Raw genomic sequence first — 23,735 nt, 5'->3', positions numbered from 1 at the left:
ATGTCATCACCCTCGGGTTCCTCCCACGGCGGCAAACGCAAGAGAAACGCCGCCAACGCCGCCGACACCACAAGCCTCCCGGATGGCGCTCTGCAGACGTCGTCGCGGGATGCCTCGGGCGAGGAGGGCGACACCACCGCGCCCGAGTCCTCACGCCAGACCAGACGGACCTCCAATGGCACGAGCTTGAACCCTAATAAGAGACAGCGAGCAAGTGCCGACCGAGTCCCCGAGAACGGCGACAACGTCCTCGACCCCGGCGAGCCCAGCGACACCACCGAGGCCAGCGTCGACATCGCCGAGAGGGTCGGGCGCAAGGGACGCAAGAGCACGTCCAAGGACGTCGAGGAGGAGAAGAAGGCCACCATGCCCCCGCCTCCAATTGGCAAGCTCACGCACCCCGTGGGCTACAAGACGAACCCTCCGCCAGTTGGCCGCCCGGTGAGGGTGTATGCGGACGGTGTCTTTGACCTGTTCCATCTCGGGTGAGTGCCTCTACAATCCGGGGTGAAAACTTCCGTGGTCGTGGACTGCGTGCTAACCGAGACATCGGGCAGACACATGCGCCAGCTTGAGCAAGCGAAAAAGGCATTCCCCGACACGACCCTCGTCGTGGGCGTCACCGGCGACAAGGAAACCCACATGCGCAAGGGACTGACCGTCATGTCCGCCAAGGAGCGTGCAGAGTCGGTGCGACACTGCAAGTGGGTGGATGAGGTCATTGAAGACTGCCCTTGGATTGTCACCCCCGAGTTCCTCGACGAGCATCGCCTCGACTACGTGGCGCACGACGACATTCCCTATGGCGCGGACGAGGGAGACGACATCTACCAGCCCATCAAGGAAGCTGGCAGGTTCCTCGTTACCCAGCGCACCGAGGGTGTCAGCACGACTGGCATCATCACGAGGTGAGTTCTCTCCACCGGCTGTGGCAGAGTCGATGCCACAACTTCAGCTCTGGACAGTCCGTCATTACAATTTGCTGCCGAACCCCGTCCCCTCTGACTTGCCTCGCCTACAGAATCGTTCGTGACTACGAAAAGTACATCAGTCGGCAGTTCAAGCGCGGCACCTCTCGCCAGGAGCTCAACGTCAGCTGGCTCAAGAAGAACGAGATCGAACTGAAGCGCCACGTGCAGGACCTCCGCGAGAACATCACCAACAACTGGACCACGACCGGCCAGGAGCTCAGCCGGGAGCTCAAGCAGTTCTGGCCCACCAGCCGGCCACAGAGCCCAGCCCGGTTCAACAGTGCAGACAATGTGCGGTCTCCCACCGCCCCCGGAGGGACAGGCAATTCGAAAGAATTCATCACTGGCTATGCGCTGGGACTAGTCGGTGGTGTGCGATCATGGGTCCGTTGCCCTCTCCGTGTCTTGACTATCGTTTTCTAAAAGCTGACATGACCGCTTTTCCTCACTTCGCAGATGACCAAGAACCGCAGGACAGTACCAAACAGCCACCCCGCCAGCGACGACGACTCCGAGGAGAGCGATGGCAACGGCAGGCCGGCAGAGAACAACCACACAGCGGCTGCCTCCAGCCAAGCGTAGATATGCCTGTTAACATCAAAGATGTCTGCTCCGAGTATCAACGGAATCGTGGGCGACTATATTAGCTTTCCGACGGAGGCAGCCTCGCAACGACATATGAAGGGGGGCGGGGGGGAAGAGGTTCACATGTGGCAAAAGGATTGAACGTTTTAATGTGTGGTAATGAGACGGGCTACGGTGGTTGTGCTATTGGCGCGTTTGGTTTCGTTCTAGGGTTTCAAAAAAATGATGACTTGCTTTGCTCCCAAATATAGCACGTCTCCTATCTCCTCTGGATCGTTTCTATCGATCTCACGGTCGATGATGCCTAGAGCAAACGACGAGTTATTTTGATCGAAAGAGCCATCGGCCCGGGCATACAGATTTGCTCGATGGTGTCTAGACATTGTCTAGACATGACAGTCCTTGGTGGCGTCCCAACTCTCTATCTCTCGTTATCTCCGTGGGCTTACATTCACTAATAAGGAGATGATAGGTTGATGGGTCGCAATGGACATTACGAGGCTGCGATGAGGGGAAGGTTTGTAACTTGATGCGACGGCCAATGTCATCAGGGTCAGCAGAACTTCTGATCAGCCTCGTCCACGAAATATGGGGCACATGTTCCATATGATTACGACTTTACTACCATTGTTACTCGCAGATGTGCAGCCTTGTGCACCATCGAAAGGAGGGGCCTTGTTCATTGCACCCGGAGCTGCTTCTTCCCGCGTTTCCCTTTTTTCTTTTTTCTTAATCATGCGGTTTCAATGGGATGATGTCTTGAGAAGCATCAGTCACTGCTACCTCTCGATGCGGGTTGCTAATATTAGGAATAACGACAGTGAGAGACATAGACATTGTTTCCATAAGGCGATGTCACCTTGTCGAACGACTCGCTAGCCCGACAGGCGTCTTGTTTCGTTTCGTTTCGTTTCGTTCCGTTTCTGTGCGTTTCCTCATGTCTGTTCCTGCTCTGTCCCTCGCGGCTATCGAGCCTGGTTTGTGTGAGAGTTTGTGCGTGTGTGGAGGGTATTGACGGCGGCTATTAGCCGATGTGTTGGGCATGTTTGTCGTGAAATGGATGCGTTACATTGACGAGGGACAACACTGGCACGAGGGCTGTGAGTCGAAAAGGGCAGACTGTGTGCGAGTGTCTCTCTCTCCATCTGTCCGGGATGAAGTGTGCCTGATGGCAGGAGTCAAGTCTCGATTTGGACACAAGGGGGGGAAAAAAGACACAAACAGGAACGATACGAGCTGCTTGGAGACGAAGGCGAAGAAAACACAAAATCCACAGGGCTGCGCTTGTTACGGGGATGCCACGCCGCGCCTGGCTTTCGTGCCACCTTCAGAGCGGGCTGGCGATGTCTCTCATAGCCGCGATTTTCCCCGCCGCCGCCATTATCGTCCGCGAATTGCTTCTTCAAGTATCTACTTTGCTGGGGCAAGATGATGGGGCAGAGGACAGGGTAGCAGCGGCGCATAGGCGACGAATGGGAGAGGCGCGTTGGCGATGCGGATGTAGCAGGGCGGCTGTGAAGTTTGTTGTTGTACGGGGGGGATGATGGCTGTGTTTCTTTTTCTTGTTCATCGCTCGGCTCTTGTTGCTGCGGAACAGGTAGTAACTCTTGAGCTTGCAGTTTACTGTATACTGTGCTGTACACAGAGAGAGAATGAACAGGGCTTCGCCTGGCGACAAACGCGCTTGTATGTGTGTGTGTGTGTGTGTGTGTGTGTGTGTGGGTGTGTGCGGTAACCCCATTAATACCGCCTTACAGATATGTAGGTACTATGTAAGGTAGTATGTAAGGTAGGTATGCAAAGGTGCAGTGGTTCTTCTTCCCGTCTGGCCAGGGATATCATGTTCGTCTGATGTCGGGTCTGTCCTCGTCATGATGCATGTATTAGTGTGTAGACTCTTTCTCATACGCGTCTGCAAGCGGACAAAGGCAAGTCGTATCCGTCCTGTTGGTGGATGTCTCAAGAAGACACGCGAATTCTAAAAATAACAGGGGGCAAGTCTTTCGCGTGACAGCATTTGTTGCCAGGCGAGAGCCGGTTGGGTCGTCTGTCTTGTCTCTCTTTTGGCTTGGGTCGACCAACCTCGTGCCCCCTGGTCAAGAATAAGCGCCGAGAATGACAGTCCATGTGCATTAGTCGCGTCCATGTAGGTCGAAGCAAGGGTTTTTCGTCTGCTCGGGAAGCGAAATGGCACAGATGCAGGTTTTCTCTCTCTCTTCTGACCTTGGCCCGGTTAAGGCTGTGCGATATTTGTCATTCGGCTTCAATCTCCATCGTCGATCGTCTGTCTGGTGAGATGATGCTACCAGTACTGTACAAGTACATGCAGTGAGCGCATGCGCGTCTCTGGGAGCATCGCCACACCCTCGTACATGTACCTCAGATACCTACCTCTCAGCAGAGCCCTGCGGCAGATGCGCAAGTGCCTTACTACTAGGTAGTAAGTAGGTAGTGCTGGTATTACCCTCACCTCATCATGCCGACATGCAAATGGATCTCGCTTGCTGGCAGTGAGATAAGCGCCAACGGGCAACTTTTGGTGTTTTGAAACATGCCGCAATTGTGGGCTGAACGGGTGCTTTCGTTTTTGTGCAGCGTAGCGAGTGGTACATCCAGAATGAGATGATGGACAAGGGGGATAATACCGCCGTGGGCCGTGGTGTTTTACCCTGCCATGCCCAGGCGAAGCCTTGCATCAAAGAATCCGCGTGCTGTCTGAGACCAGTGATTTGGGGCTCACCGGTCTGAGTTGATACCTACCTACCTATGTACTCACTCGGTCCGCTCTCAGCGCGAAAAGGGTACGGTTTTGGTAATCGGTACTTTTGGTAGCATTCATTCCCAGTGTTGTGTGTAATGCGTTGAGAGATGAAACGGGTGTTGATGATCCCACATCCTTCCCCCGAAGCCCCTGCGCTTTGGGTGTGCGTGTGTGTGTGTGTGTGTGATATCTCGACTGTGGGGGATCGCTTTGACAACGGACGGATAGCAGCAGTTGCCGTGGGATGGCGTTGACGGGGTCGCGTTCCGTAATACTGTTAGTAGGTAGTAGGAGCAGTGCGAGTCAAGAGAGGTACCTAAGGTAGGTACCTAGGTAGGCAGTAGTAGTAATAGTATCTCTCTTCACCTCGCCTGGTAATTAGCTAAGGCAAACAGTGAGCAAGCACCCCAGGAGACGAGTTCGGTCCCGAGTCTCCCCTCTCATGGCCCTGGGCTGAGGTGACACTCGCGATGATCCGGCTACAGCTCCAAGGTTGAAGAGGTTTACATGGAACTGGAGGTACTCGGTACTTTGGACGCTCGTACTCCCAGCTCCTGCCGCGGGAAGACATGGGTCGCACCTGCCCGTCAGTCCACCCCCTTAGATAATCTGGCCCCCAACTTTCCACTAGCCCCCAAATCTTCAGCAGCCGGTTTGCTGTTCATCTCATGTCAGTGCATCTGGCAGTCTTCTGAGGAAGCAGATGGAAGAGGACGACAGTGAGTGAGAGAGCGAGAGAAATCCCGGACTGCCTGCAATGGAGGATGCTTCATCATCAAGGGAATCGAGATCAGATGGCGATTCCAACAAGACCAGATCTACAGGGGTGCGACCAAAACGTGGTTTGAAGCCCGTGGTTGCACACGGCACGAGCATGGCCAGAGACAGACAGAGGAACAAAGACGACGACGCAGCGCTTGACTCTGAAATCCCTTGCTGACCGACCGAGTGCATCAGATGAGGTGGATTTGCGTCAACGATAATTATCAGGTACTACTACTTACTATCGGAACGATTACAGCTACCCAGCTCCAAGGGCTCGCGCAGATAGGTATCGTGTTGCCATGACACTTCTGTCCGCTGTGCCGGAATGTGCTCCGCGGCCACATACTGCAAGCACTGCGACATACAGATCCTATCCGCGCAGCATCGTGATGACCACCGCCTCAAGTCCACCAACCGGCGGAACTAGCCTGCATTTACGAAGCACGCGCGCGGGCGCCTTCGGGCTGCACGGGGCGGGCCATGGCCTCGTGGACGCGGAGGCCATTACAAGGACATACCGACGTGCCTCCCTTGAGCAGCACTAGAGAGCCCCTCGACGATTGGGGTGCGCTCGTTAGACAAACCCCTGGCCCACCGGCCCGTCAGCTCTGCGGAGCGTCGACACGCAAAAGACGGGGAACTTTTTCAGCTCTGGGCCATCCTCCAGTTCTTCGTTTGCAGCCGGTCGCGAGCTGAGCAAGCAAGAGGTGGCCGCCACTGCATGTCTAGCAGTGCTCGTGCTCATAGCTGGAACCAGAGGCAGGCGCTGATTCGTCCGTTGCAACCTACGCCTAAGCAGGGAGATGCGCACATGGGGCAGCTTCACCGGGTTTTTCCTCTTTCTTTCCAGAGGTTTCAAGCGGTTGATTCACAGCTTTTTGTGGCCGGGTCGACCTGGGCGGAGGTGGCCGCCGCAGCTGTTGAGGCCATTCCTCCTCAGCTTGTCCGCCTCCCTGGAGCAGAGGAGCAATTGGTTGTGCGGTACGGGAGGGCATGAGGACACACTTGCAGCGCGCATGCGCATGAGTAGCGCAAATGTAGGTATGTATTTTGCGCTTCAGGTACTCTCCGGTCAAGGTCTCATACATCGTCGTCTGCAAGTTGATGACCTGCCGCAGCCCATTGCATTGAGAGTAGCTGCTACTACATACGGGATCCTTCTTCTAGAAAGGAGGCATGGAAGAGTGGGATGCGCTGTACAAGGTCTTACTGGAAATCCTTCCAGGCAAAGCGTTCGAAGAAATGGGTGTCGTCTTTCTTCGTACTAGCACAGACTCCGGCGGGCTGGGAACACCAGGTCTCTGCTCATCAACAAGGACACGCACGATACGGGGAAACCTCTTCGTCTGACCCTTGTCTCCCCCAGACGTCCTTGATGCAAAGTACAGGGTACGAGTGTTCGCAGCCGCTGATGCGCCAAAGTGAGCTCTTTCGCGCGCAATTACACACCTAGTGTACATCTCGGGAATCCCTGCCCTGGAAGCTGCTGATCATACTGCAATAGTGAGTCGGCACTTGCGTGGATAGTACTCTACCGCTTGTCAGCTTGTGGCTGGTCTTCAAGTCAATACACGGAACACCGGCTGTCGCTGAGTCTGTCTACGGCTCTGCGATTCCGGTGGCGAACAGAAGACGCTGTTCTCGTGAGTCGTCTGTTGCGTCTGCTGCCTCCTTCACAAGAGCCGGACTCCTGTCCTTCGGATCCTCACGGCGCCAACCAAGTGCTCAGGACCGGCAAACGCACCTTTCTGTGGCTGTTGGTCTTCTGGCGACAAGTCGAGCCTGCCCCACCACCGTCGGATTCTGGCTGGCATCCAGCAGACGAAGCCCATAAGACCTGACAGGACTGGCTGCTGCGTCATACTGTGCTGTACATGGCACCCGAGTACTCCATACCGACAGTTGCTGGCAGGCTCTTGTCATTAGACGAGATCCCGCCCCTGTAATTTCTCGCCAAGAGCGCACACTTCTGGAGAGCCCACACACATCCAGCCGTTCAGGACGCCATGTCTCACAATTTGCTCGTGCGGAACGTTGATCCTCAACATGCCGGGAGAGAAGACGACACTATCCAAGACGAGGGAGATGATAGAATACTATTACCGCCTCTACGGGGACGATAGCTGAGCAGTCCGCGGGGGGCTGGCACGGGAGGCGCTCATTTCCCATCTTTAACCCTGCTGGAGCCGCCGGACCGGGAACGTTGACGCCATACCCGCGCCTTTCTCGTTGAGCCCCCCTGGTTCTTCTTCAGGGCCTTCTTTTCCGCCGGGAAGCAATGCACTCCGCTCTTGGTTCTGCGGCGTCTGTGTGCTCGTGCGTGCAAGGTGCCCACGCCCTGCTTGTGCTCGACTGCTTGGTGCTGCTTCCCGCATTCCCTCATGATGCGATAGTATGCACAGCCGGGTGGGCAAATCGGGACAATCGTGTTCAGGTAGCCTGCGCGCATCTTGGAACCCAAAGAGGAGATCAGCAAAGCCGACACATCAGCCTGCATGTCGATAAGAGCATGGCTTCTAATAATATCCTCCGTCACTCACGGCAGCCAGCTCTTGCTCGACGACGGGGTACAACGGCGCGCACATGTCCAGGTAATATGGGGATGCCGTGTACGAAGTACCTCGCATGGAGACTGCTACCAGCTTGACATGTAGACCAGGTATGGATGTCTGCAGACAGCGAGCGAATCCTTTGTGTGCCCAACACTGGCGCGGCCGCTGGTGGCCAACGAGCAGCGAGGCAGCAACACGCCTCGACCACGGCTCTGCTTATGACAGGCGGATATTTTTCTTACCCCTCCACCAGTCGCCGCCACCCTCTCCCCGTGCTGCGCCCAATGACGGCCATGCTCGACAGCAGGACGACTCGGCGCGCTCGTCTGGACGGAGCTTTTTGGCTTCTACCCCAGCCCTGGCCCGTTCGCTCCCGCGGGCAGGGCTGGCTCAACCACGCGGCGGCGTCTCCACCGTGCATCCCTCGTCCCGACATGGTTCTGTCAGCCTCGACTGCTGCGAGTTGGGGCCGGGGGGGCGTGTGGGTGTGAGCACGAGTGCCAGAGAGAAGAGATTGGCCCTGTCACCCCCCTCGCAATGTACCCAGTACTCGCACGAACCGCGTGGGAGGGAGGGAGCGAGAGAGAGAGAGACAGAGGAGACAGAGAGAGACAGAGAGCTGATGGCCTCGACACCGCTTCGGGGCGACAACAAGCCAGCCCATGCCCTCTCCCACGTCGTTTTACATGCACCCCATAGCTCAGCTGCCAGCCCACGGCTCGTCATGGAACCAGGATCATGTTTCCAGGTCCGCTTCAGACGCTGGCAGTTCGGCTGTGTTGGGTCCTGCTGCCCACGGGCTCGCTTCCCACATCAACATAACATACCACGTATTACATGCCTACATGTAGACTACCTCCCAGTTACTTTACTCTCCGCGCGCTCTCTGCTTCTTTGCCGCAGCCCGTCACCACTGCCATCTCCCGCAGCACGAAGCGGCAAGTGCCTTGTCGTGCCCTTTCCTATATTTGTCTCCTCAAGGGCATTCTGTGGTCGCATCGCTACTGGGGACATCTCCTCCACGGACGAGGCTGAGGCTAGTTTATCGCCGACGTACCTGGCTCTCCCATCCCAAAGCGGCGGGCTGCTACGCATGTTTGCCCTCTAAGTCGACCCTTTTTCGTCTCTTCCTACACCATCAAACCATACCCTTGCTCTCCTTACCCGTGCTTTTGGAGATAGCCGGCCCTATAATCCATCATCTCTACGACTTCACTTCACGTCACATCACTAGCAGCGTCTTCTCGCAGCCTTCCGGGCTGTGTATACCAAGATAGACTTTCTGTGCTCCACGACGGCCCCGGCACCTTGCTTCCTTCACCTCTATTTTACCACTGCATCTCGTCTTTCGATCTTTGTCTGAGAGCTCTCTCCACAATGGGGAGCCTCAGGAACATTATGAATGTCGATGACGACCACGTTGACTCGCACGCCATAAGAAGGGACCGGAAGCCGGCTTCGAGAACCTCGCTCGATCACGATCTATCCGTCCCCATGGCCAGATACAATCATCACATCCCGGTGGATCTGTCAAGGCAAACATCACCTCCTCACATCCTCCACCCTGCAGCGCCACCACTAGGATATAACAACCACCCTGGCGCTCGCCGACGCAGCAACACTAGCACCGACTCCATGGACTCTTCCTACGGACAGAGCCAGAGCCATACAGCCTACTACCAAGCAACAGCAATGAGGCCCATCATGCCAGGAACCCTTTCAGGGGATCACCCTGTCAAGCTGACGCCCATCACTGGGAGGGTCAGTCGCGCGAAGAAGGGAGTTCCTGTTCATACCTGTGATGCCTGCCGGCCGCCAAAGGTATTTCGCACATTCACTGCTTCACTCGTTCGGTTCCGATGTTGTTTTGTTGTACCATATGAAGCTAACATTCGGGGGCTCTTCTTTCCTCACATTCAAGACGTTCACAAGAGCAGAGCATCTACGGTATGTCGTCTACCTCATCACTCCCTATATTCACAAACAGCGTTGCTGACGGTATTACCCCTCCTCAGACGACATCAACTTAGCCATCAGCCACCGGAGCTCTCCTGCACGGTCTCGGGCTGCAAGAAGGTCTTTTATCGCAAAGACCTACTGGACCGACACTTACAGAGACAGTAAGGCTTCTCATCCATTCTCCCCATCTCATCTCAGCATGAAGGGGCGGCAGCTGAACATGAGATGATGTAGTGGCGAACACGACGGCAAACTGATCAGAGACTCATCACGACGGCGACGCTCCGACAGCAGTCCATCTCGACCATACAGCAGCTCACCGCCAGCGCCCGCGATGCAACAAGCTTCCTCTCCATACAGCGTTGGCGCTGCCGCCACGCCTGCTTCCAGTGTCGGGATGGTGGCGGGCCACTGGTCGTCCGTCAACAGGTCAACGCCGCCAGGGCCTACAATGCAATCACCACACATGCGAGATGCGCAGAGTGCCTATCACATGGCAGATATGAGCGTGGTCGACCCCGTCACGGCCGGCGTGGTCTCTACCTACAGTGAACCGCGGCCTGCCGGACTGGGTGTAATCGACCCCCAAGTTACAGAGCTGTGTATACCTGAAGCGACTCCGTCGAACATTACATGGACGACGGACAGCTCGGGCATCCCGTCGACCTCTTCAGGAAGTGCTTACTCGACGCCGGCATCCGTCAGCTCCAGTTTTCAACAGTCGTCGGCGCGGGCCCCTGCCGCGGAGTGGACTGGACCGATGCCCTCTTACACCACATCCCCGAGCCCCGTCATCACGGACAATGGATATCCCATGTCCTTTGGCTACGCTGCCACCCCTCCACAGGTCTATTCGTCAGTCTACGGGGATGGCATGGGAACCCCCTTTGCTGGCTTCGAACACGGCGCAAACCTCTACAGCCCCCAAATGCTTGACACGACAGTCCGCAGCATGTCCCCTCCAGAGCTGATGGTGGGCCAGTCCGCCGAGACTCTGGTCGCAGCGCCGGCTGCGTTGCCTGTGGATCGCATGATGTATCCTCGCACCTGCAGCCGCGAGCCTGTCGATGCTCTTGGCCTGTACACCCTTATGCCGACAGCTCTCAGCCATGGCATTCGAAGCATGATCCCGACTTACATTGAGGTGTACTGGGACAAGGTCCATTCCATGTACCCCATCATTCATAAACCGACATTCGAGAACCCGACAAACATGCCCGAGGAGCACCTGGAGATTCTCCAGTGCGCCATGGCGGCCATTGCAACCCAATTCCTCGAGCATGAGGAGCACCGCGCCAACGGGCACCAGCTACATACCTATGCGATGGACAAGGCGAAGCTGGTAAGTGCCGAACAAGAACAACAAGATTCGGCTGATGTCGGAAGAGCAGCCAGCTAACCTACCCTTCTCTCAAATAGTATGCCAACTCTGGCACCCCGGAATGGCCATTGCCCATTATGCAGGCTACGCTTTTGTGCGAGTACTATGCTCGCTTCCGGGGACGGAACAAGAAGGCATATATGCCGTCGCCTCGCTTTGAGGCACTGTACCAAATGGTTAGTTCCCGCTAGATTTCTCATGGTTCTCTACGTTCACATGCCGCTTGGCATCTCTGAGTGAACGGGTTTCTCTTTCTCTTTTTCTCTTTCTCTTTTTCTCTTTCTCTTTTTCTCTTTCTCTTTTTCTCTTTCTCTTTCTCTCTTTCTCTTTCTCTTTTTCTTTTCTGTGGGCCTTTCATGCTTCACGATTTTCCTGTCTTGTGTACAATCATGTCCGCAAAAACAAAAACAAAAGTTCCTACAGCAGTCTCTTTTTTCTTTCTTTTGCTTTCACTTTATGATTATTATGCTTCCCTTCTCCCCCTTTTTCTTATCTTGACTTGTTTCCAACTGGTGCTTCTTCCTTCTTCTTCTACTTTCATCGTACTCTGCCGGGGAGACAACCCAACCATCTTTATTATCTCTTGCTCATTGTACCTTCAATGCAGGTCATTCACGCACAAACCACTTACCCATCGACTGTGGGACCATGCGATGCCTCTCAGCAATGGAGGATCTGGGTCCACATGGAATCAAAGAGGCGCCTCCTATCCGCATGCTTCTTGCTTGATGTCCATGCAATGTCCTTCCTGGAGCAGCCTCGAGCCGCGGTTCTCGGCCTGGACTATAGTGATCCTCGGACACTCCCGATCCCCTTGTCGATGGCCACGCTGCAGCTGTGGGATGCGCAAAACTACCAGGAATGGAGTAGCATCAGCCAGCCAGCCATGCCAGCGACTGTTGGGGCGACGATTCTCGAAACAATCACCGCAGCGGATATTGCTTCGATCCCGGCCTTTGACGCTTCGCTGTTTTTGGTCGCATACGTTTTACAGCTGCCCCAGCGACGGTACCTCACCAAGATCAACCTCCTAGATGATGCATCGAGCATCAGCATGAGCCACTTTAGAATCATCAATCTGTTCCCGTACTCGCCCATTGCCATGTCGCATCTCGCCCTCCACTACACCCCGCTGCACACGCTCCTGTCAGTGTCGGGCGACAGCTGGGTCTTCAACAAGAAGGTGCTCCAGGCCACCGACTTCATGGAGCACCAGAGGCAGCTGGAGAAGTGGCGAGATTCTGGCAGCGCCGCCGTTGCGGTTGCCTTTGCCTCGCGGGCGCTCAAGCTGTTCCTCGGACTGCAGAGGTGCGTGAGCAAGGACGGGAGCACCGCCGCCTCGATCCCCACCCCCTTCCAACAGCGCGCGCAGCAGCAGCAGCGCAAGGAGATTTCCGACTTTTGGGGCATCTACGTGTGCTCCCTCATCTGCTGGGCCTTTGGCCATGTCGGCGCCGCCAGCCGCTCCGAGGCCAGCAAGGCGCCGACGCGGAGGGCCGCCGTGCAGTGGATCCTCAAGGCGTCGGACATGGAGCCCGGGCGCATCCAGCAGATGTCGGAGCAGGAGAGGCAGGCCGGCTCCGGGGCGGTCAACCTCGCAAGGGCGTCGCTCGAGAAGGATTGCCTGGGCGGGCGGAGCATCTTGCTCGCTGATGCCGTGGGCGTATTGAAGAAGCTGGAGGAGGGGGACAATTATAGACGGTTCTAGTTGGGACCGAGGGCAAGCGATGTATTCTTTTTCTGTCTCGATATCCTTTCATCCTTCCTTCTTCTTATTTTTTCTTCTTCTTTTTTTTATGATATGCATGAGCATGGCACTTTGTTTGTTTCTTCTTTCTGTTTGATCACTTTTACATTATCACTTTAAGATTATGTGGCGACGGTTAGGACATGGAGTTTGGAGCTTGCTTACGAGTAGAGCTATAGCAAGTTGAATTATTGTGTGCTCCTGACAGAGGAATCGATTGAACTGTCCAGAGGGAGTGGCATAGCAGCAAGTATTTTTACACACACACACACACATATATATATACCTTACGACACGATCTATACAGATGAGATGTTATAGTATGGACTTGTCTTGCAGACACTCCAACCACAGCTATTCCTACACAGCAATGGCGAATGTGATGGACAAGAGAGGATGCATTGTGTAAATCACATATATTACGTCTGCCTGATGCTTTTTGTTTTCTGAAAATCATTAAGACAAAAAGAGACCAAAGAAAGGCTTCAAGAAAAACAAGAAGCCGAGACAAAACCCTCCTCCCCCCCCTTTTTTTTCGGTTCATTGTGTTTTTTTTTTCTTCATTTGTTTCCTGTTGTGTCCCCTGTCTTGTTCCCCGTCCACTACCTATGAGAGTCCAATCCAACACAAGAGCAAGCTATTAATTAAGAAGGAGAAAACAGGATGTAAGGCAAGAAAATGAAAAGAAAGAAAAGAAACTGATAAAGACGATGAGAAGAAGGAAAGGATTTGGGAGATAACCTTCTTCCTTACGTCCAAAAGCGTTTGTGTCGTTGCTTCCCCCCCTTTGTTGCAAGAGAGATGTGAGATCGCGGTGGATTTCTCTCTCCTAGCCATTTCATCTGGGGGGTTGTTGTGATAATAATACAGATCCATTGTTCAAAGTAGAAAGAAGAGTCATTGACCAGTTTGGCACTTTCCGGGGGGTTTTCCTATCGTCGTCTCTCAGGCCTCCTCTGTGGAAAAGAATGAATGCAATCAGCCATGCAAAATGTCGGCCGTTTGCCTTCATCGGGCATAAGGATGGAAGCCCCTGTTTCCGCCTCGTCCTCCGCCGCGGTAGTTGGCGCCAGGCTTCCCGGCATTCTTGGGCCCGGTCGGGGCGTTTGCTGGCGGAGAGTGCTGGGCATCCGAGCCTCCTCCGTGGCCGACGCTTCCGCCGCGCCGAGACGACCCCTGGTTCGCATTCGGCTGCGGCACATCGTCGTACATGCCCTCCCAGGACGTGGGGGCTCCTCCGCCTCCTCCTCCCATCCCGTATCCGCCACCTCCATAATTTCCGCGGCCACCCCGTCGGCCGCCGTGGGGACCCTGAGAGGCCTGCTGTTGGTACTGGTCGTAGCCGTTGTAGCCGCCGTCACCGTTGCCCTGGCCTCCCTGTTGGCCCATCATCTGCTGCTGCATCTGTTGCATCTGCTGCATCATCTGGGGGTTCATCTGGCCCATCATGTTCTGTCCAGGACCGCCGCCGCGGCCCATCATCTGCTGCATCTGCTGCATCTGTTGCATCTGTTGCCACATGGCCGGGTTCATGGGCATGCCTCTAGACATGGCCATCTGCGACTGCATCATGGCAAAGTACTGCTGCATTCGCTGGAAGTATTGAGCCATGAGCTGCGGCGTCATGGCCGAGTTGTTACCGCCCATCTGCTGACCCATACCGCCCTGGACAGACTGGTCATCGCCCTTTCGGAACTTTCCTCGCTTGGACGCTTCTTCCTCCTCTCGTAGGTTGCCTCTCGGCTGAGCCTTCTTAACCTCAATAGGCTTCCCATGGATTTCGAGCGGCACATTGATACAGGCGTCCACGCCCGCTTCGCTCTCAAAGGTGACAAAGCCGAAGCCACGAGGCCTGCCGGTGTCCTTGTCCATCATCAATGTGGCGTCGACTACTCGACCAAACTGGGCAAAGTACTCTCTGAACTCCTGGTCAGTGGTGTCCTGGCTTACTCCTCCCACAAATATCTTGCTCGTCTTCTCCTGCTCGTCACGGGGAATAGCTCTTTTGGGATCAATCTATTGTCCGTTAGTAAATCGGACACTTGCTTGAGTGGAACAAAAAGCTTACAATCTTGCCATCCAGAAAATGTTCCTTGACCATGACAATATTGACCGTCTTGGGGTCCTTAAAGGTCAAGAAGCCAAAGCCACGGGACCGGCCGGAGCTGCTGTCTCTCATCACAGTGCACTCGACGACTTCTCCGAATTGTGAAAAGTAATCTCGCAGGGATTCTACCGTCCGTTAGCATCTGCAAGGTCAGCCAAGAGTGTGTAGTAAGACGTACGGTCTGTTGTCTCCCAGTTCAGTCCACCGATGAACATTTTCCTAAGTAAACGAAAGGTCAGCACGTCAATTCATCGCGAAAGAGTCTCCTCGCAAATAACATGGCAAACATAAGAAAGCAACAGAGCGAAACGAGATCCTAGCAGTAGTAGCGTATGGGGCAACAGAAGAGAGATCTCGGGGCAGGACATATGATATGAGAGATGCAGCAACTGCCGGCCTGCTTCGGCGTATGGACAGGGGCCATTGTCGATCCATGGAGCCAGATACGTCGTCGCTGTCACCACGTCGGGGCCGTTGGGCAAGGCCGGCCAGCTGAGGAAGCACGCAAATATCCGCCAAAGCCATGCGCTTTGCCCCTGTTGCCGGGTCGTATGCGGACCAATTCTCGAAAAAGTGTATGCGGATAGCCTCAAGAGGCGTGACGGGTTGCCGAGACTTCGAGGTTCGATGCGGCAAGGATCCGATGCATTGCCTCTTTACTTTGCGACAGGATAAAGTTGAGGTTATGTCAAAGAGTTGTCAACGATGGCGCTTCATAGGCCCCCGCGGATGCGATGCTTGGTGAGACAGCCAAGGGCATACAGCGATTGCAGAGGGACGCAAGGTGCCAGACAAGTGTCGTATTTGTTTCCTTTCTCTTTTCTGATCTTTCGTCTGTGTGCTATCGCTCTTGACTCTGTCTCTGACTGTCTGTTGCTAGGTACGAGTTGACCCTAAGCGCTACCCGCTGTCAATCTTGCTACAGCCTCCGAGAAGCGCATATGCTCTCGTCTGGCTATCTTTGAGACCTCTGCGACCGAGAGCTATGAAGGACAAGCATCGTGTTCATACTGGAGTGTAAAATAGGTCGTCGGGCGGGTGCATATCTTTCTCAGCTTAGTCAAAGCTTGGATTTCCCTAGCCTCGTCGATGGACGAAGCGCCATCGTCTCCCTTTGCTCCATTGTCCCCGGGAAACTTAATCAGTCGGGATGGCGCCTCGACTGTATTCTCCTCCAGGAGGTTTCTGGATATTTCCAACCGCGCTCTCATGCTTGTTGATATATTTTTGCTCTCCGGTCGACCAGGGGCCTTGTCCCGCCGCTGAATCTGACTCTTCTCCCCGATAATCAAGCCAGCCACTTGCTCTAAGCAGGTGTATACCATCATGTGGTTGCAAGGTGCAGGATTACGCGCTGGCTGGAAGCCTCTCATCATCATATGGCAACATTGCGCACGACACTTGTCGCAGGTAATGTAAAAGAACTCATGCACCAATATCATAACTTCACATAACAAGGGAAACTCACCCATCTTCCTTAGCACTGGCTTTGTGAACGGTCCCGTAGGGCGGAGTCGCTGGCGCGTCGTCTTGCGGGTTCGCATTGGTATTGTTTGAAGGGCCGCCGCCTCCCAAGTTGAAGTCCACTTCATCTTCATCATCGTCTGCATCCTGGTTCATGGCTTCGTAGCCAGAGTTGTCCTCGTCGCCAGTGGAAGCTGGGGCAGCGGCTGGTTCGGGCTGGTCGTGGACCTTTGTGTCAGCATTCTGAGCCGCACTCGCGACCGGGGCGGCAGGCTTTGCGTCAGTATCTTCGTAGCTAGTCGTCAGGTCAGCACATCGGAAGGAATCAGGGCCTGGAGTCAGAAGGCCTTACAGATCGGCGAAGAGATCGTCCTCAAAGTTCTCAGCTTCCGTCATGATGGCAATTATGTGGAGGAGATGGGCTGGAGGGTGAGGTGAGGCGAGAACAACCGACAACCGCGACTGCGTATGGACCGCTAGCAGCGTCGAGACGTGGATATCGGACGCTGTAGAATTGTCTCGGTGAGATGGGAAACCCTCGTAGCAGATGAATAAGGGATGGATTTGATGCCGAAGGAGTGATTGGGGATGGACGAGATGTTCGACGTCGTCGCGCAGAAAACTGGGATTTGAGGTTGAGGAAGAAGTTAAGTTGCTCCTTGGAAAGCTTAACGGAAGGGAAGCGCTACTAGGGTGAGCCTTGCTACATGTACTACTAAGGGACCTTACGTGGGCAGCTGCTGACTAAGGCATCAGCCCGGAGAAGGCCGACGGGTCAGCGTTCCACAGCTTGGAGGCATGGCCCTGCTTTTCATCAAAGCCGTGATGATGCCTTTCGGAGAAGAAGTGAAATAGGAGGTGAAATAATGACTTGTGAGATGGGACGCAGATCGTGAAAAGACCAGTGGCTTTTGTTCTTTTTCTGGCCTTGCTGCGCCTTGTTTCCTCCCCCTTGCGTGAAGCAAGGCTGCGTGTCTTGACGCTCATTGGCGGATACATAGAGATACCGGTATGCTTAACGTTCTTGGCGTAAATCTAGGCCGTTAAATGCTACTCTCAAGGTATCCTCAAGGTAGGCCCAGACGAACCTGCTGCAGACGGGGATCTTCCAGGCAGGTCCAGCCTTGCCACCAGCTAAAGATCCAGCGCACCAGGACAGCCTCGTAGCGCATGCTCCCACTGTAACTGTGCCTTCAGGCGCCTTCCAGAGCCGCTACCCCGCCTCAACACTCTGGACCGTTAGCGGCCCTGCAGCGTGGTGCCTCCTGTATCTGCATCGGTACCAGCACACCCACCAGACATTGCCGCTTGCATCAAGTACCCAACCAGAACCACAGGCCACCCTGCCTGGAATTGGAGCTTGTTGGCCAAGACAACCTGAGAAAGGTGGACAAGAGTCGAACGAGGATCATCGCCGGGCCAGGCTCGACGCTTCCCCAGCTTGTCACGGGCATTGAGTCCGATCCCCCAGAACCCCGCAGAATGACGCCTCACCTTTGCGCCTTCGACGACCATTCGTGAACATGTGGTCGTCCTCTGGGAGCGGCAAGAAGCCGGCCAATTCAGTGAGTCGGCCTCGCCCTGGCCTTGTGGCGCAACCGGCGACATGTCGGCATGGTGGTGGTGATGATGATGCTAACAGCCGGTCCCCAGCCGCAGGAGATGGTCCAGGTCGGTACGTTGTTCGAAGGCCTTCCGTCGCGTCGGATCGTGCGCCCTGGAGAGAGAGCAATGGGCTCCCGTTACTGACCGCACTTCAATCGTTCGACGTGTTAGACCGGTCCGAGTATGCTTCTTCGCCTGCTCCGTTCCTCTCCAAACACCTCACGCTGTCTGCTAACGCCACTCCGTCTCACAGATCAGCCTCGCCGTTCTGGAGGCCGCCGCCACGAGACGGCAACCCTAGAAGAAGCGTTACGAACCCGGCAGGTCGAGATGGCTCGAACCTCGTCGTTGGCGCGGCGTATTCTCATGCGGACATGCTCAAGTTCGATTCCTTGTATGAGACCCGTATATCGGCACGCTGTCCCCGTCCCGCCATGGCTGACCTTGAGACCAGGAACCTCTCCAGCTCTTCTTCGCCTCGTCCCCGGACCCCCCCTTCGACATCGTCCTCGAGACATCGCATGCCCGAAACCACGCCGCCACCTCAACGAGGCGCATTGGCTTCCTCCTCCCCCCCGTTCAAGAGCTACATCAACTTCCTGTCGAATACCAATGATGATTGGAAGGCCGATGAAGATGAGATGCTGGGATACGAAGATGACGACGGTGATGATTTTGGGCTCCCCAGTCTCTCAAACATGAAGCGAAGATCGAAGCGAATAGCTACCCAAAACAACAGGTCGGAGCCATGGCAGGAAGCGTTGTCCCCCGTGGGCGACGGTTCTTTTGGCCGAGTCCAAGCACGGCGTTATTCCAACAGCGCCGATATTGCAGCTGAGCGTCCGGCATCAACATATCCAATGCCCAAGAAAAGCGAGGGCAAGATTCTCCGACCACAGTATAAAGATATCCTGAAGGGTAAGAATGGCGGCTCCTGGCTTGTCGTCTACTTACACGGAGTACTGACCCCTTAACTAGATCCCGCAAATGCGCTCCATCTGATCAGCTATCCCTCTATACCCAGCAGTGCGCCGCAGAAAGAAGCCGACGCGATCAACTCGCGAATAACGCGCATAAACAAGTTCAAACGGCTGCTACAGGCGTCTTCAATATCGCTTCCTGACCTTCGCTCGCTAGCATGGTCGGGTGTACCGCACGAAGTCCGCGCAATGACCTGGCAACTCCTCCTTAGCTATCTCCCTACGAATAGTGAGAGGCGCGTTGCCACTCTGGAGAGGAAGCGGAAGGAGTATCTGGACGGCGTTAAGCAAGCGTTCGAAAGAGGGGGGACAGCAGCCAGCAGCTCTTCCGCCGGAAAAGCCAGGGGCTTGGATGAAGCTGTCTGGCATCAGATCAGCATTGACATACCCAGGACGAATCCCCACATTGAGCTGTATAGCTATGAGGCGACACAGAGGTCGCTGGAACGCATCCTCTATGTTTGGGCCGTCAGGCATCCCGCCAGCGGATACGTGCAGGGCATCAACGATCTGGTCACGCCATTCTGGGAAGTGTTCTTGGGGCTCTACATTACCGATCCAGATATCGAGACGGGCATGGATCCTGGGCAATTGCCCAAGTCCGTCCTGGATGCTGTGGAAGCAGACTCGTTCTGGTGCCTCAGCAAGCTTCTCGATGGCATTCAAGATCACTATATTGTTGCTCAACCGGGTATTCAAAGGCAGGTGGCAGCCCTGCGGGATCTCACTGCCAGGATTGACTCCAACTTGTCAAAGCATCTTGAGCAAGAAGGCGTCGAGTTCATACAGTTTAGTTTCCGATGGATGAACTGTCTTCTTATGCGCGAAATCAGCGTCAAGAACACAATCCGTATGTGGGATACATACCTTGTAAGTGAAATGCCTTTGCTTTCTTAAACCCCCCAACAGTCCACGGCCCAGCTAACGACGATGGGACCAGGCCGAAGAACAGGGCTTTTCAGAATTCCATTTATATGTTTGCGCTGCGCTCCTCGTAAAGTGGTCTGATAAACTAGTCAAGATGGACTTTCAGGAGGTCATGATGTTCCTACAGAGCCTCCCGACGAAGACATGGACGGAGAAGGACATTGAGCTTCTCCTCAGCGAGGCTTTCATCTGGCAGAGCCTCTACAAAGGCTCAGCTGCTCACTTGAAGGGCCAGCCGCAGCGTCCCTTGCTTGGGAACCTCCAGTTATAGCGCGAAATGGTAGCATATTTGCGAAGCAGTAGAGCGATAGTAATTAACCCGCCTAATATCTGTAAGATTCAGATTGCTTTGCCTAGGTATACTCAACTCAGCAAAAGGCAGCTACAATACCTACCTACCTACCTTGCTTGTAGTACATGTAAGGTACCTTGACTGTCAATGTCAAAAGGGGGTGCTACCTGCCAGACAGAATACGAGCGCTGGGCAAGTAAGGTACCTAGGTAAGGTAGTAGGCAGGTACGACAAAGAGGTCACGTGCTCTCGCGTTCGCAGTGGACGTCAGACCGCGTTACGCCCCAACGACCATCACAGCCACTTCAGCGAGCGTTCAGTCAAGCAACTCGGAGGTTTGCAATCAGGCGGTGGTGGATTGTGTTCATTTCTCTTCTTCTTCGTTTTCTCTCTTTGTCTGCTACTTATCAGCATGACACCTTTGGTCATTGCTGATTCTGATGACGAAAGTGACTCGAGCGAGCACCTTGCAGCCGCTCCAGCTGTGACGCTTCCTCCGGCGCAAATACGATCTCCCGAGCACGGAAGCCTCGCAACTGCGTCCACAGACTCGGCCCTCTTCCAGCAGGTCTTCAATGAGCAGAATGGCGCCGCTCTTGAGAAAGCCCAGCAGCTGCAGCGGGACTCGGATGATGCGCCGCATGAAAGCTCGGCCATGACCATCCCTGATGTTCCCTTTCAGCGAACCACCAAGGGCTTCTATCATTCATCCACCACAACTACCACAGACTCCCATCTGGAAAAGCTTTCGGATACTCAAGCTGCGGAGCCTTGCGCTGGCTGGCCTCGGATGCCCTCTCGGACAGTAACGCATGATGAGACACGGACCGGTGTGGTGGACCCGTGGGAAGTCCCAAGCAGCCCAGAAGCCCCACGACAACCACTGGAAAGGCAGTCGAAAAGGCATAGCCACACAATGCCAGATCAGGCGCATAAGAGAGACGGAGCACTCATTGCCAAGGATGCGCTTTCGGACGGCCATTGGGATATCGAGGACTCTGCTGAAAGTCGAAGCAAGAAACGGAGGCGACTAGATGAGTCCGAGGGTACACTGTCCACGACTGACGAAGTTGATTTGATTATGCTGCCTTCGAGTAGCAAGTCCATGCTCCAGGATGGGGAAACGAACGCAGCAGCATCGAGTACATCACTCCCTACTATACCCCTTGACGCTGGCTCTATATCTTCCCCGAGACACCCATCCCCGACAGCACGCGAACAGGCGTCTCATCTTGACATGGACTCGGCACCTACTGGCGCTCTCAAGTACAACAACCTTCTCCTGAAGCAACAGACACAGTATTCTGTTGGCTCAAGTGGAACGGCCACCAATATCAACACACAGCGAACCCAAATGTTATCGAATCAAATTCTTAGCAGCCTGGCTCCCGAAGAGCCGGACGTCCGGGTGGGGGCGAGAAGAGCAGAGTACCGAAACTACAGTCTACGGAGGAGCTCATCCCCTGACATCATCTCTACGTTGGCGCCAGTTCTAAAAGGTACTGCGGTAAGTGGGCTGGCATCCCAGAGCATCACACGACGCGGGCTAATCACACTCTCAGGAGTATGAGCCAGAGCTTTCACCTGATCTAATATCCAAGCCCAAGCCCGATCAGGAATATCGTGACGGAAGAGATTCTTCAGCTCATCAGCCCCCACCACGAGAGTCGCAGTCGGGGGAGAATGAGGCCGAATTCGTGGCACATCCCACGCCAATGGTCAAGCCCAAGAAGAAGAGGGGTCGCCCGAGGAAGCCCCCAGAAACTGACGAGCCCCTGCCAATGAAAGCGGCTGCAGGTCCTGTATCGGCGGCGACTGAGGGAACAACGCCAGCTGCAACAACGCAGAAGAAGAGGCGAGGGCGGCCCAAGAAACAGTCGGCCGAGGCAGCTGTAGACAGCGCTCCCTCTCCCGCCGCCACTGCCGTCTCTGCTCTTGTTGCTGGCAGCGATACGGCAGCCACTATGGTCCTGGAGAAGACTCGAGCGTCCGCTGACGAAGACGGTGAAGACGATATGCATGAAGACGACATCCAAGCTGCCACTGCGCAAAGCTCGCCGCCGATTGCCAACGTGAAAGGGGCTGCCAAAGAAGCCTCGTCCGCGGCAGAGAGCACAGGATGCGGCCAAGATCAGGCAGCTCTAGGCAGCAGAGGGGAAACAAAGGATGTTTCAGCCTCCCAGAGCAGTTCTGACAAGCCCAAGGAGGAAGACGTACCCAAGGAGCCAAGGCAGCCTGCTGCACGAGCGAGAGAACAGAAATCGGGGTGCGACAAAAAGGGATCTTCGGCACAAGGGATGTCCAAACCCCTGTACAGGGTTGGGCTGAGCAAGCGATTTAAGATTGCCCCGCTGCTGAAGTCGGTACGCAAACCGTGACAGAAAGCAGACGAGAAAGGCACAAAATGCAGTATCGCACGAGGGTATCTGAAGATGTGGCGTTCGGCCGTGTCACATTTCTGAACCGAATCGCAACAGCTGTCACAGCCCAGCGGCTATTCCCATGAAACAAAAAGCCATCTCTAGTGCTTGGCTGGCTTCTATTGCCTCCCCCCATCAGGAGAAAGCAAAAGTGAGGTGGTTGGTGCGACCCGCCAAGACTATGCCGGGCGAATCATTACCAGTATGAAGAGTTTTCGAGATGCCCACGCCATGTATGGAGTGTGTACACACGTCGTTGGGTAGAGATGGGGACGAGATGCTCGCACACGGGCGAACAAGGTTGCGGCTTTGGTGTACATACGATGGCTGAAGGTGACCCCTTCTCGCAAGTGACCCCAGGGAGGCAGTCCACGAGCCAATGACCGCCAAGGCGGATAGGCCTCTATTGGATGGCTTGGGTTTCTAGTAGGTATTTGGGCATGGCCAACGTCACCATGCCTCACTGGCGCTGAAAGCAGAGGGCCACTCCATACTCGGTACCCAGGCCCATCTCGGATATGCAGAGCGCCTGCATGGCTACAACAGACTGGTGAGCAAGCACCACTTTTTCACGTCATTTTCGGACATGGGTCGCGTCCACGGTCGCGCAAATGCGAGATCATAGAGAAAAAAAAAAGTTTCAGGGTGATGAAAAATTTGGACATGGCCCGGTCGACGTCCAAACTGAGCGGTCCCGTCGAAGCCGATACGAAAATGCGAGTCGCTGTTGGTGACAGCGAGTGGATTTCATCTGCTACGATGAAAGGGAGCAGTATCATGTATCAGTGCGACTGGACACCAACGAACATGACAGCATCTATATTCCGCTCGCGGGAAAGAGTGCCGGCCTCCCATGTTGCATACGGCAGAGTTCATCAAGTTGGACCGCTGGCGCGCATTCCACTGGCACACAGCAAAACGAATGATACATGTTTATGGAAGTCCCCGCCCAGCATCGCGCGACCACTCTGTGCTCTCGGTTGAACCATTCGCTGAAGCCCCAACTTATGAAACGTTGATGAGGTCCGGGGAGGCTTGCTTCAGCCCCCGGCCCATGAAGAGTCTATGACAATGCAGCACTAGTCGAAACTGTCCAATATTCGCCCTGAGAACCACGGGCCATGTTGGACGGGTATCTCAAGAGCTGCAGACAGGAAGCCCTCAGCGGCAGAAGAATCGACTGTTCCGGCACACTAGACAGGTGGACATTCCTTCGAGA

General features: G+C 55.0%; 4 protein-coding genes across 4 annotated transcripts; 3 read left to right on the top strand and 1 right to left on the bottom strand.

The window, feature by feature from the left end:
• Positions 1–1,394, top strand: TRIREDRAFT_67523 (uncharacterized protein; the record flags this gene model as incomplete). The annotated part of the gene is made up of 3 exons (XM_006968177.1): positions 1–485; positions 558–908; positions 1,022–1,394. 3 exons carry the CDS (start codon positions 1–3, stop codon positions 1,392–1,394), a joined length of 1,209 nt encoding a protein of 402 aa, XP_006968239.1.
• A 7,608-nt stretch (positions 1,395–9,002) lies between these two features.
• On the top strand, positions 9,003–12,682 carry TRIREDRAFT_67418 (uncharacterized protein; the record flags this gene model as incomplete). Its single annotated transcript, XM_006968176.1, has 4 exons — positions 9,003–9,455; positions 9,672–9,754; positions 9,828–10,935; positions 11,582–12,682. Coding segments are annotated over 4 exons (2,745 nt in total), but the record flags the coding sequence as incomplete, so codon positions are not given.
• A 1,047-nt stretch (positions 12,683–13,729) lies between these two features.
• TRIREDRAFT_80956 (uncharacterized protein) lies at positions 13,730–16,879 on the bottom strand (the record flags this gene model as incomplete). The annotated part of the gene is made up of 5 exons (XM_006968106.1): positions 16,645–16,879; positions 16,297–16,587; positions 15,007–15,047; positions 14,790–14,953; positions 13,730–14,737 (listed from the first exon to the last, which is right to left on the bottom strand). The coding sequence occupies exons 1-5, from the start codon at positions 16,686–16,688 to the stop codon at positions 13,730–13,732; spliced, it is 1,548 nt and encodes a 515-aa protein (XP_006968168.1). The 5' UTR covers positions 16,689–16,879.
• Positions 16,880–17,841: 962 nt separating this feature from the next.
• On the top strand, positions 17,842–20,075 carry TRIREDRAFT_123422 (GTPase-activating protein; the record flags this gene model as incomplete). Its single annotated transcript, XM_006968175.1, has 7 exons — positions 17,842–17,857; positions 17,946–17,967; positions 18,069–18,078; positions 18,151–18,291; positions 18,352–18,815; positions 18,876–19,747; positions 19,818–20,075. The coding sequence occupies exons 2-7, from the start codon at positions 17,955–17,957 to the stop codon at positions 20,073–20,075; spliced, it is 1,758 nt and encodes a 585-aa protein (XP_006968237.1). The 5' UTR covers positions 17,842–17,857; positions 17,946–17,954.
• Positions 20,076–23,735: the final 3,660 nt, after the last annotated feature.

The sequence above is a fragment of the Trichoderma reesei genome (assembly GCF_000167675.1).
Source record: "Trichoderma reesei QM6a unplaced genomic scaffold TRIREscaffold_21, whole genome shotgun sequence".
Lineage (NCBI taxonomy): Eukaryota > Fungi > Ascomycota > Sordariomycetes > Hypocreales > Hypocreaceae > Trichoderma > Trichoderma reesei.
Note: the sequence above shows the minus strand (reverse complement) of the source record. Positions and strands in the feature narration are given on the sequence as shown.